Source organism: Hirundo rustica (genome assembly GCF_015227805.2).
Source record: "Hirundo rustica isolate bHirRus1 chromosome 27 unlocalized genomic scaffold, bHirRus1.pri.v3 SUPER_27_unloc_1, whole genome shotgun sequence".
Classification (NCBI taxonomy): domain Eukaryota; kingdom Metazoa; phylum Chordata; class Aves; order Passeriformes; family Hirundinidae; genus Hirundo; species Hirundo rustica.
Window position 1 is genome coordinate 34,167 of NW_026690185.1, and position 15,077 is coordinate 49,243.

Below are 15,077 nucleotides of genomic sequence, written 5' to 3' on the forward strand. Positions count from 1 at the left end.
TTTTTTTTTCCCCCATTGAGTGGGAAAAATCCCACTGTGGATGAGCCTCCTCTGGGGAGGGAACTGTGATGCTGGGGAGAGAAATGAGTTAATGCAGATGCAGATGTCTCTTTGTCACCTTCACATGGGTGCTCTGGGGATTGTCTAGACTGAAGGGATCAGGAGGATCAGGCTGGGCTCCCAAGCACCCAGGGACAGGAGTTAGACCACAGGGGCTTTTCTGGAGCTAGGAGAGGTGCACAGCATCATCCAGCTGAGCCAGCAAAGAGCTTCTCCATGTCCCACTCTAAAGCGCTTCGCTCCACCGGTTTGGTGCAAAAAAGTGCCAGATTGTGGGATTTAGGGAAAAAGGAAAATCCAAAGGAATTAATGGCTGCCAGGCTGGGATGGGCTTTGTGTATCCCAGGGCTGGGATGGGGAAGTCACCAGCACCAACCCAAGGGTGACAGCTCTGGGGGCCTTCTGTGGGGACAGAGCAGGGGTGTGATGTGAGCACAGAGCTGGGGGCCTGAGCTCAGTGGTGACACACGTCCCCACCAAAGCCAGCACCTTTTGGGGACACCACAGCCCGCTCCCCACAATTAGCAAAGGTGCAACCAGCTCAGCAGTGACGCCTCCCCCCAGGGCTGAAGACGATCGTGGGGGCTCTGATCCAGTCGGTGAAGAAGCTCTCGGATGTGATGATCCTCACGGTTTTCTGCCTGAGCGTCTTCGCCCTCATCGGCCTCCAGCTCTTCATGGGCAACCTCCGGCAGAAGTGCGTGCGGTGGCCTCCCCCCAACAGCACCTTCCTGGAGGATTTGGGGCTGGACAACGACACCTTGGTCAACTCAACCTTCTATGACTTCGTGGATGACTTCACCGGGAACTTCACCGGGAACTTCACCGGGAACTTCACCGGGAACTTCACCGGGAACTTCACCAGCAACAGCACCTTTGACTTCGAGGCCTACATCAGCGATGAAGGTAAAGCTCCTGCAGCCCCTTCTCCTCTGACCCCTCACCATGGTTTGCTCCTCAGTTTCCTGCTCGTCCTGGCTACTCCAAGGTTTGCCCACACGGATCTTCCTGCCAAGGCTGGTGGGTGGAACAGGCTGTGCACCCTCACAGAAGGGACAGATGGGATCAAATCCCCTGGACAGGAAAAATGAGCTCCACCTGGACAAGCGAAGCTCTTCCAGGAAGGTTTGGATGGACCAGTGTCTCCATCTCTCTCCCTGGCTGCTCAGGGCCAATGTCCCATCGGGGTGGTCACAGCAGGGAGACCAGACCCTTGAGGAGCAGGTGGAACTTTGGGTGGAAAACCAGAGAAAAAGATGCAGCAATGACATTTTTAACCCACTTTTCACTATTTGGAATCTTCCCCAGGCACCACAGTGCCCAATCAACCCTTTATGAACACCACAAAAGCCACAGGAGGGGAGGGAGGGAAGGAGGGAGGGAGGGAGGGAGCACTGGTCCTCAGGAAGGTCTAAGGTGCTCCTTTCCTACCCCTTCCTTGAAAATTCTGCCCAAAGTGTGGTGGGTTTTTTGTTTGTTCTTCAGTTTTGAGTTTATAACTCTATAAAAATGTAAACATCTCAGCAAATCTGCCTGGTAAAGCTGCAGGGTGGCAGGGTGCCCCACAGGGATGCTCCACATCTCACTCAGGACCTCAGCAGAGCTCAGGAGGCCGGGCTGGGTCTCAGTTGGCCCAACAATCAGCTCCAGCATTCACTACAGGAAGGTTTTGGTAGGGGGCAAGTTCAATCCATAGGATCTGATGAGCTCTGTGCAAAGAGCAGCTGCCCAAGGCCACCACCCAAGGGTGCAGCAGAGCAGCTGCTGGGGCCAGGACAAAAACCTGGAATTGCACAAACGGGATATTTCCTCCCTGAAGCCACACAGGATAAAGATGGCAAAAATGCAGGCAGAGCCAGGGAGGATTCAGGAAGCTCCAGAAGTCCTGGGAGGGCGGTTCAGGATTGGATCCAGCTGCCCTCTGCCATATCCAGGTGTCTGCAGGTGCTCCTCTGTGTCCCTGGGGCAGGTGACCTGCGCTGGCACTGCCTGGCAGCTCCTGTGGCTCTGGATCTGGAGCTGCAAGGAAGAGCTTTAAGGACCCCTGGTCTGTGAGCAGGGTGGGGGTGTCCCCACCAGCGATGGAGAAGGTGTAGCCATGGAGCAGGAGCAGCTTCCCCAGGTTTTTCTGGAACTCCTGCGGGGGCCCGTGCTTGGTGCCTCCTGGGAACGCCCTGATTTCCTAGAAAAACAGGCCAGCCCTGACCCTTTGACCTCATGTTAACCCATTTCCAGGTGGCCTGGCCTTGGCCAGATCCAGAGCTGTTTCCAGGCTTGGGAGGGACCTGGTTGGATTGATGGAACAATCCCAGGAGCTCCCTGAGACAGAGCCAAGACAAACAACAAAGTCAACAGAGTAGATAGCCACGTGCCTGACACTGGGAATCAGCAAATTCCCCTGGGATTGAAGGAATTTCCCTGACAGCAAGTTGCACCCAAGAGTTTAAAAAGCAATCTTGGTGCTTATTTATATATTTATTTATTTATCTGTACATTTATTTTTATTCCTTGCTCTTCCCCCACCTGCAAAGCCAATTACTACTTCCTGGAGGGAGCCCTCGACGCCCTGCTCTGCGGGAACAGCAGCGACGCTGGGTGGGTGAGAACCCCTCCCTCTGCATCCCTGGGAGGGGACAGGGAGCTGGCGCAGCTCGTGGGATCCCTGATGCTTGGGATGGGACAGGGTTGGGGCTGGGAATGTGGCTCTGCAGGGGAACATCGCAGGAATCCCAATGGATCAGCCTGGGGACCATCCTGAAGGTATCAGTTGGATCATCCCAGTGGTATCAGCTTGAGGGGGAATTGATCCAGGCATCCCAACTGCACCAGTTTGGGGCTATCAGCTGGAGCATCCCAATGATATCAGCTTAAAGGGAAATTGATCCAGGCATCCCAACTGCACCAGTTTGGGGCTATCAGCTGGAGCATCCCAATGATATCAACTTAAAGGGAAATTGATCCAGGCATCCCAACTGCACCAGTTTGGGGCTATCAGCTGGAGCATCCTGAGGGTATCAGCTTGAGGGGTATCAGTCAGAGCATCCCAACGGTATCAGCTGGAGGGCATCAGTCTGGGCATCACGACTGGATCAGCTTCTGGTGGAATCAGTTCAGGCATCCCAAACGTGTCAGCTTGAGGGTTCTCAGCCTGAGCATCCTGCCTGGATCAGCGCTGGGGGTATCAGACAGGGGCAGATGGTATCAGTCCAGGCCTGTCTCACCCTGCAGGGGAGCGTCCCCCCTGCACCCCTCTCCGTAGGGATGGGTTTGGCTGCGGGGCCGTGCCAGGGTCTCATCCCTGCTGCCCCCCGGCAGGAAGTGCCCCGAGGGCTACGAGTGCATGAAGGCCGGGAGGAACCCCAACTATGGCTACACCAGCTACGACACCTTCAGCTGGGCCTTCCTGGCCCTCTTCCGCCTCATGACCCAGGACTACTGGGAGAACCTCTTCCAGCTGGTAGGCACCCCTCCATCGCTGTGCAAGTGTTCCTCTCGTTTCTGTGCTGCCCCTGAGGTGAAATGTCACTGACTGGAGGCTTGTGGGTCGTTTTCCTGTGGTTTGTGGATCCAGCCAGGATCAGCGGAGGTGGGAATGGTCCCATTTAATGCTTCCCTAACGTGGGAGTGCAGTGTATTTCCCAGGGTGCTGTCAGCTCTGTCATGGAAATCAGGGATGTATAAGATTGTCCAGAGCATCTCTGGCTCGGGCTGAGGGACAGGATAAAGAGGAGAAGCCAGGTCACTTGTCCCCTCGTTGAGCTGTCCTCTAGGGAGGCACCACGGAACCCCAGCTGACCCCGGCCCCAGAGGCTGTTCAGGTAAAAGGGATCCTGCCCCTAAGGCTACCCCTGTCCTCTGGAAGGGTTTGCCCACATCATCAGAGTCAGAAAAGGACCATGTTGGCCTGAAGGTGAGGCCTGAGAAGGTGGGGGCTGAGAAAAGCGAGCCAGCGATGGAATATCAGTCCCACCTCCATCGCTCCCAGCCCTTGGGAACCAAAGCTTCTCTCTGCCTCCCACCAGTCCCAACCCAGTGCCAGGGCCTGCAGGAAGGTCCATTGGGAAATGACCAACCCTTGGAGAAGACAGAAACAAAATATTTCCCCCCTCCCACAACCAGGAGAGTGTCCCAGGGCAGCACCTTCTCCTGGGGGCTTCACCAAAGTGACATCGTGACATCCCTGCCACCTCTTCCCACAGACGCTGCGGGCAGCAGGGAAAACCTACATGATCTTCTTCGTGGTGATCATCTTCCTGGGCTCCTTCTACCTCATCAACCTCATCCTGGCCGTGGTGGCCATGGCTTACGCCGAGCAGAACGATGCCACCATGCTGGAGGAGCAGCAGAAGGAGGAGGAATTCCAGCAGCTCATGGAGCAGCTGAAGAAGCAGCAAGAGGAGCAGGAAAGGCTGGTGAGTGGGAAGAGTGGAAGCCAAAATGAGGGGTCTTGGGAATAGGGAGAGGAAATGGAGGCAGCAACAAGCAAGGTGCAAAATCCAAAGTAAAACTCCATTTGGTCCATAGGAAGTAAAGAAAAAACAGAATAACTCTTTTGGGCATCATATCTGAATCAAAAAACTGAGATACTATCATGGGTGGGGACAAAAAAAAGGCTGAAAATGTCAAATTTCCACATCCAAATGCCAGCCCAGGGTGCACTGAGAGGCAGCAGAGGGGAGCAACACAGGGGTGAGGTGTTGTTTGAGAGGAGGAGGTGAGGGACATAAAAGGCCTCAGAAGTTCCAGTGGATCTCCTGCAGCACATCAGGAACCCTGGCAGGAGCCCAGCTCGGTGTCCCCAGGGCACAAAGGAGGCATTCAGGGAAGATGGGGCAGCTGCAGCAATGTGTCAGCAAACCTTGGCTCTGGAGACACAGCAAAGGGCGCGAGACACCCTGCACCTCACCAGGGAGATCCTGGTGTCCTACAGGAGCCAAGGAAACCTGGAATGTTTCCTTGTGTCCATGCTCATTGCAGGAGGGCTGGAATTTCAAACTCTAATAGCACTGTTGGAAAGAAAAAGACAAAAACAAAACCAAACAACAACAACAACAACAACAAGGAAATAATTGTACATGCAATGGAAATGTGATGATATAACGTTTTGGGGTGGGGAGGGGGGGTGGGAATTAAATTTTGATCCAAACATTCTCAAATTCAGTGCAAGTGCAAAAATCCTGGAGGTCACATTTCAGTGAGAGCCTTGAGGATTTTGCTTCTTTGCCATTTTGGATGAGAGCTCATTGCAAAGGGTAAAGTTTCCTGCTTGTAGAACCAAGGTTTGCTCAGTTTTGTCCTTAGGAATTATTCTCCCTGACCAAATCTGAACAAATCAACTCAGCTGCGGAGAGCAGAGTGCAGGGGGTGCAAGGGATGGAAAGGGAAAGGGAAAGGGAAAGGGAAAGGGAAAGGGAAAGGGAAAGGGAAAGGGAAAGGGAAAGGGAAAGGGAAAGGGAAAGGGAAATGCTTGGAAATCCCAGGGATGTCTTGTGTTGGAAGGGCCCTGAAAGCTCATCCAGTCCCACCCCTGCCATGGGACACCTCCCACAGCCCTAGGTTGCTCCAAGCCACATCCATCCACCACTTCCAGGGACAGAAGGAATTTTCCCAGCCCCTGGCGCCTTCAGCCACGGTGGGATGTCCCCAGGGCTGAGGACGCAGGGCTGACAGGGCCGGGGTTGTGCAGTTGCAGGAGCGCGCATCCAGCAGCGATTCCCTGCCCAGCAGCGTGGCCGGCAAGGGGCACGACTCGGACCTCAACAGTGACCAGGACAAGGCCAAGGACTGCAACGGGCGGGTGGTGCCCAAGATCACCCTGCAGCGATCCGACACCGTGATTGATGTAGGTGCCAGCTCTGCCCCTGCCATCCCTGCGTGCCAACCCTGACCAACCTCCTGAGGGGACGGGCTTGTGCCCACCTCGCTGTGGGTTGGGTCCTACAAGCCTTTTTGGGGTCTCCACCTTGCACCTTTCCAGACCATTCCCTGTTTTCTGCCTGCTCTGTCTTTCAGAGCATGGAATAACTCTGCATCCCTCCCTCCTCTCCTCCCAGTTCAACCCCACCTATGAGTTGGAGAAGCCGGACCTCAACCACCTCACTGTGGGCAACCAAGACGGGCCAGGGCTGGAGAAGAGGGTGGGAAGCGCCATCAGTGTCATCTCCAACGCTGTGGAAGGTATGTCCCGCTGGGTGAGGGTCCCGGTCAGTGCTGCAGGGCCTGGGTTGGTGACAGTGGCTGTCCCAAATTCCCAGCCCCACATAAGGGATGACTCCAGCCCTGGGATCTCCATATGGGGTCAGTGATGCTCAAGCCAGACTTTTCATCCCAGATCACTGGGAAGATGCCTGGAGGCAATAATCCAACATCTCACACAAATTAATGGGATTGCAGGTGATTAGAGGAGCCTCTAGAGCCAACTGGGAGCTGCTGAGCAGCTTCCCAGGAGCTGCTGTGTCAGCTTCAGCAAAAAGCACCATGAACTCAGCAGGATGTGAACGTCCCCCCAAGAACGGGCACAAAACCCTCTGGTCAGCACAGAGCAGTCCCCTTGGATGTCCTGGCAATCTCAGGTGGTGGGGACACCTCAAATCCTGCCCAGGGGCTGGGAGCAGGATTGGACAGTTCTCTGGCTTATCTGCCTTTCCATCCCTCTGCAGTTTGGAGGGGCAGGTCTGCATCATCCCTGTGCCTCGGCATGGGAAGGCTCCTCTTTTTAGCCCCCATATTTTTTGGGTGCCACAATACAAAAAAGATCTAAAGCTTTTATAAGGTGTCCAAAGGAGGGCTAAGAAGATGATGAAGGATCTGGAGGAGCCACATGAGGAGTGGCTGAGGTCACTTGGTTTGTTCAGCTGAGGAGAAGAGGAGCCTGAGGTGGGACCTCAGCTCCTCCCCAGGGCAGCTCCGATCTCTGCTCCCTGTGACCAAGGACAGGACAAGGGAACGCCTGGAGCTGTGCCAGGGGGGTTGGGATGGATCTCAGGGAAAGGTTCATCCCCAGAGGTGCTGGCACTGCCCAGGCTCCCCAGGGAATGGTCCCAGCCTGAGGCTGCCAGAGCTCCAGGAGCCTTTGGACAGTGCTCCAGGGGTGCCCAGGGTGGGGTTGCTGAGGTGTTGCAGGGCCAGGAGCTGGATCAGCGATCCCTGTGGATGTCTTTCAGCTCAGGATATTCCATGATATTTAAAATCATAGATCATCCAGAGCTGGCCCAGGACCTCATGAGAGCTTCTCCTGAGGGTCAGCACTTGCCCACCCAGGTGAGGACAAGATAATCCCACACTTTTCCCTTCCCACCCTCAGAGCTGGAAGAAGCTCATCAGAAATGCCCGCCCTGGTGGTACAAATTCGCCCACACATTCCTGATCTGGAACTGCTGCCTTCCATGGGTGAAGCTGAAGGAGTTTGTCAAGCTGGTGGTGATGGACCCCTTCGTGGACCTGGGCATCACCATCTGCATCGTGCTCAACACTCTCTTCATGGCCATGGAGCACTACCCCATGACGGAGGAGTTCGAGAACGTGCTGAGCGTGGGGAACCTGGTAGGGAGCTCCATCCCTCCCCTCTCGAGCCCAGCAGCCCCAGCCCCATCCCGGAGGGCAGATCCCGCTCCGCTGCTGTGTGAAACACCCCGGCTGCTGACAAAGCACTGCAGGGCTCTCCACAGCACAGAGGGACAGAGGGATGGCCCAGACCGATGCGGGATTGGGATCCATCCTTCCCTGCTCCTCTCCTGCTCAGTCCCTGCCTGGCTCGGTGCATCCTGAGCCGCCCTCCGCGTCACAACCCCGCTGCCAGCCCTGGGTGACACCACAGCGTCCCTGAAGCGTTGGGTGGCCACGGGGCAGAGCAGAGGGTGCTCCAGATTGTGGGCACAAACAGGCCCCCCGTGAGCAGGAAGCAACAATGCAGCATTAAAATTAATAGCAAGCAGGGATTTGCCCAGAGGAATCGTTGCAAACCTCAGCTGTCCTGGTTTTACAGGAGCATTTAGTGGCTGCTCCTGCTTGGAGCTGGCAACGAATGGCTCTAGCTGGGTGGATCTGTCGGTGGGACGAGCCCGGGAGCGCCCTGGCAGCGATGGGAGACGCACTAAAGAATGGCAGAGCTCCCATCCCCTCTGCTGCCGCTTTGGCCCGCTCCAGACCTGCCGGGGCCTCTGGAAGCGCAGCCCTGGAGTGACAGATGCCGGGCGGGCCGGGCTCCGGTTTCATTCAGGAAATACAAGGGGATTAATGGGCCGGTGCTCAAGGCACGGCCGGGCTGCGGCGGCTCCAGCCCTCCCTTCCAGCCAGGAGCGGAGTCCGGCCGCAGCCCCGCGGGAATGATGTGCCGGGGCAGGGCCCGGTGGGGACGGGAGCAGGCGGCGGAGATGCCGCTGAGGCCGGGCTCCCCACACATGCCCTGCTGTGCCCGCGGTGGGAGCTGCGGCGCTGCTGCCTGCGCCAGCGCGGGGCGTAGAGGACAAGGGCAGGGATCAGCCGGCAGGAGCAGGACGGGCGATGTTCGTGGGCTGCCGTGCAAGCGACATGTGGGGATCATCCCCCGCACACTGGAGCAGGACCGGGGACATTGGTGGGCTGGCATGCTGGGGACACGTGGGGACAGTCTCCTGGGAAACTGGAGCAGGACGAGGGATGTTGGTGGCCTGCCGTGCAAAGGACACGTGGGGACAATCCCCTGGGATGCAGCTGCAGGAGCAGGACAGGAACATTTGTGGGCTGGCATGGAAGGGACACGTGTGGACAATCCCCTGGGATACTGCAGCAGGACAGGGGACATTTGTGGGCTGGCATGCAAAGGACATGTGGGGACAACCTCCGGGATGCAGGAGCAGCGGCCTCCCTGCTGCTCCTCCCTGCTCAGTGAGGGACAGCCCTGTCCCAACACCATCCCCTGCCAGGGCAGGTCTGTCCCAGGACCCTCTGCACGTGCTGTGCCGTGGAATTGCAGCAGGGATGTCAATTGTCACCTGGCTGAGCCCTCTCTGCAGTGACACAATACTGCAGCTGCTGTTGTGGTCCCAGGAAAGGAGCAGTGTGTAAAATCCAGCTCAGCTGTCACAGGCCTCAGGGAGGGACAGGGGCAGCCCAGGAGCAGCCCAGTTCCCAGTGCTGGGCATCTGTGATTTCCCAGTCATTCCAAAGGCGTCTCTTTGCCAAGGAAATAGTATTTTTAATTTCCAGTTGCCAGCACTCCACCTTCGTGTCCCTCCAGAGGAATCAGTCACCAGTATTCCCAGTCTGGCCTCACCAGCCACACTGGGCAGCGTCTGGGAAGCTTGTTCCCATCTGGGACTGGCCCGGACAGGGTGAAATGCTTTGGGAATGCACCAAAAAAGAGGGATGCTGCCCACCCCACAGCTCAGCACTGGTTTATGAACAAGGCTGCTGCTTCCCACAGGTCTTCACAGGGATCTTCACAGCAGAGATGGTCCTGAAGCTCATTGCTCTGGATCCCTATGAGTATTTCCAGCAGGGCTGGAACATCTTCGACAGCTTCATCGTCACTCTGAGCCTGGTGGAGCTGGGCTTGGCCAACGTGCAGGGGCTCTCCGTGCTCCGCTCCTTCCGCCTGGTACGTGCCAGGGGACGCCTGGGCGGTGACAGGGACAGGGTGGGGGTGATTGTTCAGCCTCCTTCATGGTGGAGGCTCAGCTTGGGAGGGACCAGCTTGGCCCCGTTAAAGATAAGACTGAGTCAAGTTAAATATTCAGGGAAGTCGGAGTCGGAGCAGTTGGGGGTTTAACCCATCCTGCCGTGATCAAACAGCCCTGGCAGGGTCAAATGGCAGTGCCACAGCCTTGCTGGCACCTTGTGGCACCCCCAGCCACCCCCCTTCTCTCCTTGCCCCCCACAGCTCAGGGTTTTCAAGCTGGCCAAGTCCTGGCCCACCCTCAACATGCTCATCAAGATCATCGGCAACTCCGTGGGCGCCCTGGGCAACCTCACGCTGGTTCTGGCCATCATCGTCTTCATCTTCGCCGTGGTGGGGATGCAGCTCTTCGGCAAGAGCTACATCGAGTGCGTGTGCAAGATCTCCGTGGACTGCACCCTGCCCCGCTGGCACATGAATGACTTCTTCCACTCCTTCCTCATCGTCTTCCGCATCCTCTGCGGGGAGTGGATCGAGACCATGTGGGACTGCATGGAGGTGGCCGGCCAGACCATGTGCCTCATCGTCTTCATGATGGTCATGGTCATCGGGAACCTCGTGGTGAGGCTGGGGCAGGGACAGAGGGGGTTGTGGGGTGGGGACACCTCTGTCCAGCTCAGCCTTTCCACAGGGCTGTGCCCCTGGGCAGGGTCTGGTTGGAGCTGCAGGGAGCACAGGGATTCTCCTCCCTCCCCAGGCCCTTGGGATGGGCCATGTCCGCTCTGTGTGAAACAGAGAGAGAAATGATTCCTGAGGGACTTCCAGCTGAAACCGGACCAGGAACTGGGGGGGAACTGAGGCACAGAAAAAAAATAGGCTTTAGGCAGAGGCAGGAGCAACTCTGGGATAAAACACAGCCCAGCTTCAAGCTACCCTGTGTCTTCCACTTGGCTTTTCCAGCTTTCCTGCCCCATTTCCCACCCTCCTGATGAGACAGAGCTCCATGCATGCATCCCTTCATCCCTCCATCCCTCCATCCCTCCATCCACCCATCCACCCATCCATCCATCCATCCATCCCTCCATCCCTCCATCCATCCATCATCCATCCATCCATCATTCATCCATCCATCCATCCATCCATCATCCATCCATCCATCCACCCATCCACCCATCATCCATCCATCCATCCATCCACCCATCCACCCATCATCCATCCATCCATCCATCCACCATCCATCCATCCATCATCCATCCATCCATCCATCCATCCATCCATCCATCCATCATCCATCCATCCATCCATCATCCACCCATCATCCATCCATCCATCCACCATCCATCCATCATCCATCCATCCATCCATCATCCACCCATCATCCATCCATCATCCATCCACCCATCCATCCATCCATCCATCCACCCATCCATCCACCCATCCATCCATCATCCATCCACCCATCCATCCATCCATCCATCCACCATCCATCCACCCATCCATCCATCATCCATCCATCATCCATCCATCCATCCATCATCCATCCATCCATCCATCCATCCATCCATCCACCCATCCATCCACCCATCCATCCATCATCCATCCACCCATCCATCCATCCATCCATCATCCATCCACCCATCCATCCATCCATCCATCATCCATCCACCCATCCATCCATCCATCCATCATCCATCCACCCATCCATCCATCCATCCATCATCCATCCACCCATCCATCCATCCCACCCTTTGCTCCAGGTGCTTTAGGGAGCAGCCTCCCCCGGCCCCTGCAAGGCTCCTGCAGATCCCCAACCTCTCCCGTCCTCACCGTGCTCCGGGTGGCAGCTGGTGATGCCCGCCCTCCTTCCCTGTGTCTCTGGGACCCCCTGCTCCCCTCACCCCATCCTGCCCCCCTCACCCCATCCTGCCCCCCTCACCCCATCCTGCCCCCGCCCTCCCCGCTCCCCGCGCCTGCCTGTGCTGCCTGAGCTACAGGTTTGCGAGTTCCAGGCGAGCGTGAAATCCTTTCTAAACTTGGTAACCCCATGGCTGGCAGCTCTGGAGCCTGTTTTGCAGCCTGCGTGGGCCCTGCTCTCCCTTCTTGAGGAGCAGGACAGGGGAGGGAAGCGTCCAGTCGCTCCTATTACTTGCCGGGATTGTGTAATCCCTTTGGAATTTGCTTTGAAAAACTATCTGCCCCCGGGAGCTGCTGACCCCTGTTCCCAGGGAGGCTCTGAAAGGAGCCCGGGGAGAAACCCAGAGCAGCCCCCGGCTCGGGTCAGCTTGGAGTGTCCCACTTTGAGGGCTGAAATTTGGGATTTGGGTGCCTCTTGGGTTCCCCAGCTCATGCCAGGGATTTGGGGCTTTGAAGGGAGAGCCCCTGGCTGCAGACCTTGCCCCAGGCCTGTGCTGAGCAGTGCTGGGCAAACGAGGCTGCCCATCTCCCACCAGTCAGCAAAGGTTTGTGATGCCACCTTTCCAGGGGGCTGTAAGGCTGGGTCAGGCTGCAAATCCCCCATAAGGGCCCCCGTAAGGAGCAGGAGCCTCTCCAGAACCATCTGCAGGGAGCGCAGGAGTTTGGACTGGGAATCACAGCTGGGGCTCCCTGCAGAGCCCTCCCAAAAGGGGCTCTGGAAAGTTTTGCTCTTCTGGAGCTCATTTTTGGAGTAGCACAGTCCATGCACCTCTCCAGGAGACTGCTCTGGAGAAGACACGGGGGAAGCACAATTTCCCCTGGTGGGGTCAGTGACAGCCCTCCCAGAGGTGCAGGTGTCCCCTATCCCAGAGGTGTGGGTGTCCCCATCCCAGAGTTGTGGGTGTCCCTGTCCCAGAGGTGCAGGTGTCCCCATCCCAGAGGTGTGGGTGTCCCCATCCCAGAGGTGTGGGTGTCCCTGTCCCAGCGGTGTGGGTGTCCCCATCCCAGCAGTGTGGGTGTCCCTATCCCAGAGGTGTGGGTGTCCCCATCCCAGAGGTGTGAGTGTCCCCATCCCAGAGGTGTGGGTGTCCCTATCCCAGAGGTGTGGGCGTCCCTGTCCCAGAGGTGTGGGTGTCCCCATCCCAGAGGTGTGGGTGTCCCTGTCCCAGAGGTGTGGGCGTCCCTGTCCCAGAGGTGTGAGTGTCCCCATCCCAGAGGTGTGGGTGTCCCTGTCCCAGAGGTGTGGGTGTCCCCGTCCCAGCGGTGTGGGTGTCCCCATCCCAGAGGTGTGAGTGTCCCCGTCCCAGAGGTGTGGGTGTCCCTGTCCCAGCAGTGTGGGTGTCCCCGTCCCAGAGGTGTGGGTGTCCCCGTCCCAGAGGTGTGGGTGTCCCTATCCCAGAGGTGTGGGTGTCCCTGTCCCAGAGGTGTGAGTGTCCCCTATCCCAGAGGTGTGAGTGTCCCCATCCCAGAGGTGCAGGTGTCCCCATCCCAGAGGTGTGGGTGTCCCTGTCCCAGCAGTGTGGGTGTCCCCGTCCCAGAGGTGTGGGTGTCCCTGTCCCAGAGGTGTGAGTGTCCCCATCCCAGAGGTGCAAGTGTCCCCATCCCAGAGGTGTGGGTGTCCCTGTCCCAGAGGTGTGGGTGTCCCTATCCCAGAGGTGTGGGTGTCCCCATCCCAGAGGTGTGGGTGTCCCCGTCCCAGAGGTGTGGGTGTCCCTGTCCCAGAGGTGTGGGTGTCCCTGTCCCAGAGGTGCGAGTGTCCCCGTCCCAGAGGTGCGAGTGTCCCCATCCCAGAGGTGCAGGTGTCCCCTCCCGGAGCTGCACCCCAGCCCTTGGGGCAGCTCTGCAATTCCTGCCCGGGCCCCATTTCCAGCCCGGCAGAGAAACACGGAGTACAAACACGGCCAGAGCCCTCAGTGCCCTCCTCCTCCTCCTCTGCCAGGCTCTCGTGGCCGTGCCTCAGGTATTTCCGAGCCCTGGAGCCCGTCCCAGCGGCTCCCGAGTATCTCCCTGCAGGGAGGCGTGTGTTTCTCCGCGCTTCCCGTGCGCAGGAAGAAGGTGACCCGTCCTTTGCTCTTAATGACACTTTGAGCATTTCCTTTGGGGTTATTCAGGGAAAAGGGAGGAAGTCAGTCGGGTGACAAGGTAACGGAGTCCTGTCCAACAAAGACAGAGCCAGCGGCACCCATTAACTGTAACTGGTACTTAACGGGGGCATTCAACTGCTGGGCCCGCGGGGATTTATTTAAAGACGTGGTTTAAGGCACATGGCATGAGCCATGCGAAAACAGCAGTGTCCTTGGATAGCAGCTAATTCCCGTCTCAGATGCGCTGCTGGCACCGCACGGCACGGCACAAACACCGACAGCTGTGGGCTGCGTCTGTCCCTGCTCCGCTCCACGGGGGTGCCTGTCCCACTCCTCTGCTCCCGAGCTGCTCCAGGTTCCTGGCAGGCAGCAACCCCAGCTGTGCCAGGAGAGGCTGTGGTGGGGTCCAGTCACGTTTCGGGACGGTGAAGTAGAAGGGGAAGCACACGAGCCCATGCTTGGCGTTCTACAGAGCATTTACTGGCTCCTGCTGAGGTGGAACATTGCTTTGATGGAGCAGAGCAGTGTCGGGGACACAGGGGTGGGGTCACAGCTGGGCTTCAGGCTCCTCCATGGCTCCAGGGTGTGGGAGACCCTCGGGAACTTGCTGGGCATCTGAGCTACCAAAGCCAGGGAAGAGGAGAGGAGAGGAGAGGAGAGGAGAGGAGAGGAGAGGAGAGGAGAGGAGAGGAGAGGAGAGGAGAGGAGAGGAGAGGAGAGGAGAGGAGAGGAGAGGAGAGGAGAGGAGAGGAGAGGAGAGGAGAGGAGAGGAGAGGAGAGGAGAGGAGAGGAGAGGAGAGGAGAGGAGAGGAGAGGAGAGGAGAGGAGAGGAGAGGAGAGGAGAGGAGAGGAGAGGAGAGGAGAGGAGAGGAGGAGAGGAAGATTGGCAGCTGAGAGGACAAGCAGGAGGTTTCATTCTGGGGAGAGAAGGAACATAATCACAGAATCATGGAATCCCAGACTGGTTTGGGTTGGAAGGGACATTAAGGAGCACTCAGACCCACCCCCTGCCATGGCAGGGACACCCTCCACTGTCCCAGGCTGCTCCAAGCGCTGCCCATCCTGGCCTTGGGCACTGCCAGGGATGGGGCAGCCGCAAGAGCTGAGTTGCATCCCTGGGGGTGGTGGGGAGAAACACCAGAGGGTTGGGGAGTCTCCCATGGGATTCCTGGAGCTCCAAGAGACCAAGGGAAGGGGCACACTCATGGATCCACAGCAGAGCTTGAGAGGAGCTGAAACCATGACTGGCATCCTTGCAGAGGGATCTGGAGCACTGTGGGGCCCAGGGTGAGGTTGAAGGCATCAGAGCCCGGGGGGTTTGAGAAGAAGCATGTCCATGTCCTCCAGGAACTGGGACTGGCCCCTCTGCAGTCCCCAGAGCCAGTGAGGGCAGGGCAGAGCCCATGAGACACTCCATGAAGGGG

General features: G+C 57.8%; 1 protein-coding gene across 2 annotated transcripts in view; it reads left to right on the plus strand.

The window, feature by feature from the left end:
- Window positions 1-15,077, plus strand: part of SCN4A (sodium voltage-gated channel alpha subunit 4) — a 45,844-nt gene that overhangs the window by 14,162 nt on the left and 16,605 nt on the right. The window contains exons 7-15 of one of the 2 annotated variants that reach the window (XM_040091490.2): window positions 625-966; window positions 2,592-2,655; window positions 3,376-3,517; window positions 4,260-4,472; window positions 5,747-5,902; window positions 6,114-6,237; window positions 7,364-7,602; window positions 9,464-9,637; window positions 9,920-10,276. In XM_040091490.2, the coding sequence (XP_039947424.1) occupies window positions 625-966; window positions 2,592-2,655; window positions 3,376-3,517; window positions 4,260-4,472; window positions 5,747-5,902; window positions 6,114-6,237; window positions 7,364-7,602; window positions 9,464-9,637; window positions 9,920-10,276 (1,811 nt within the window). The remainder of the gene's footprint in view (window positions 1-624; window positions 967-2,591; window positions 2,656-3,375; window positions 3,518-4,259; window positions 4,473-5,746; window positions 5,903-6,113; window positions 6,238-7,363; window positions 7,603-9,463; window positions 9,638-9,919; window positions 10,277-15,077) is intronic. The other variant, XM_040091491.2, reaches the window with a different exon arrangement.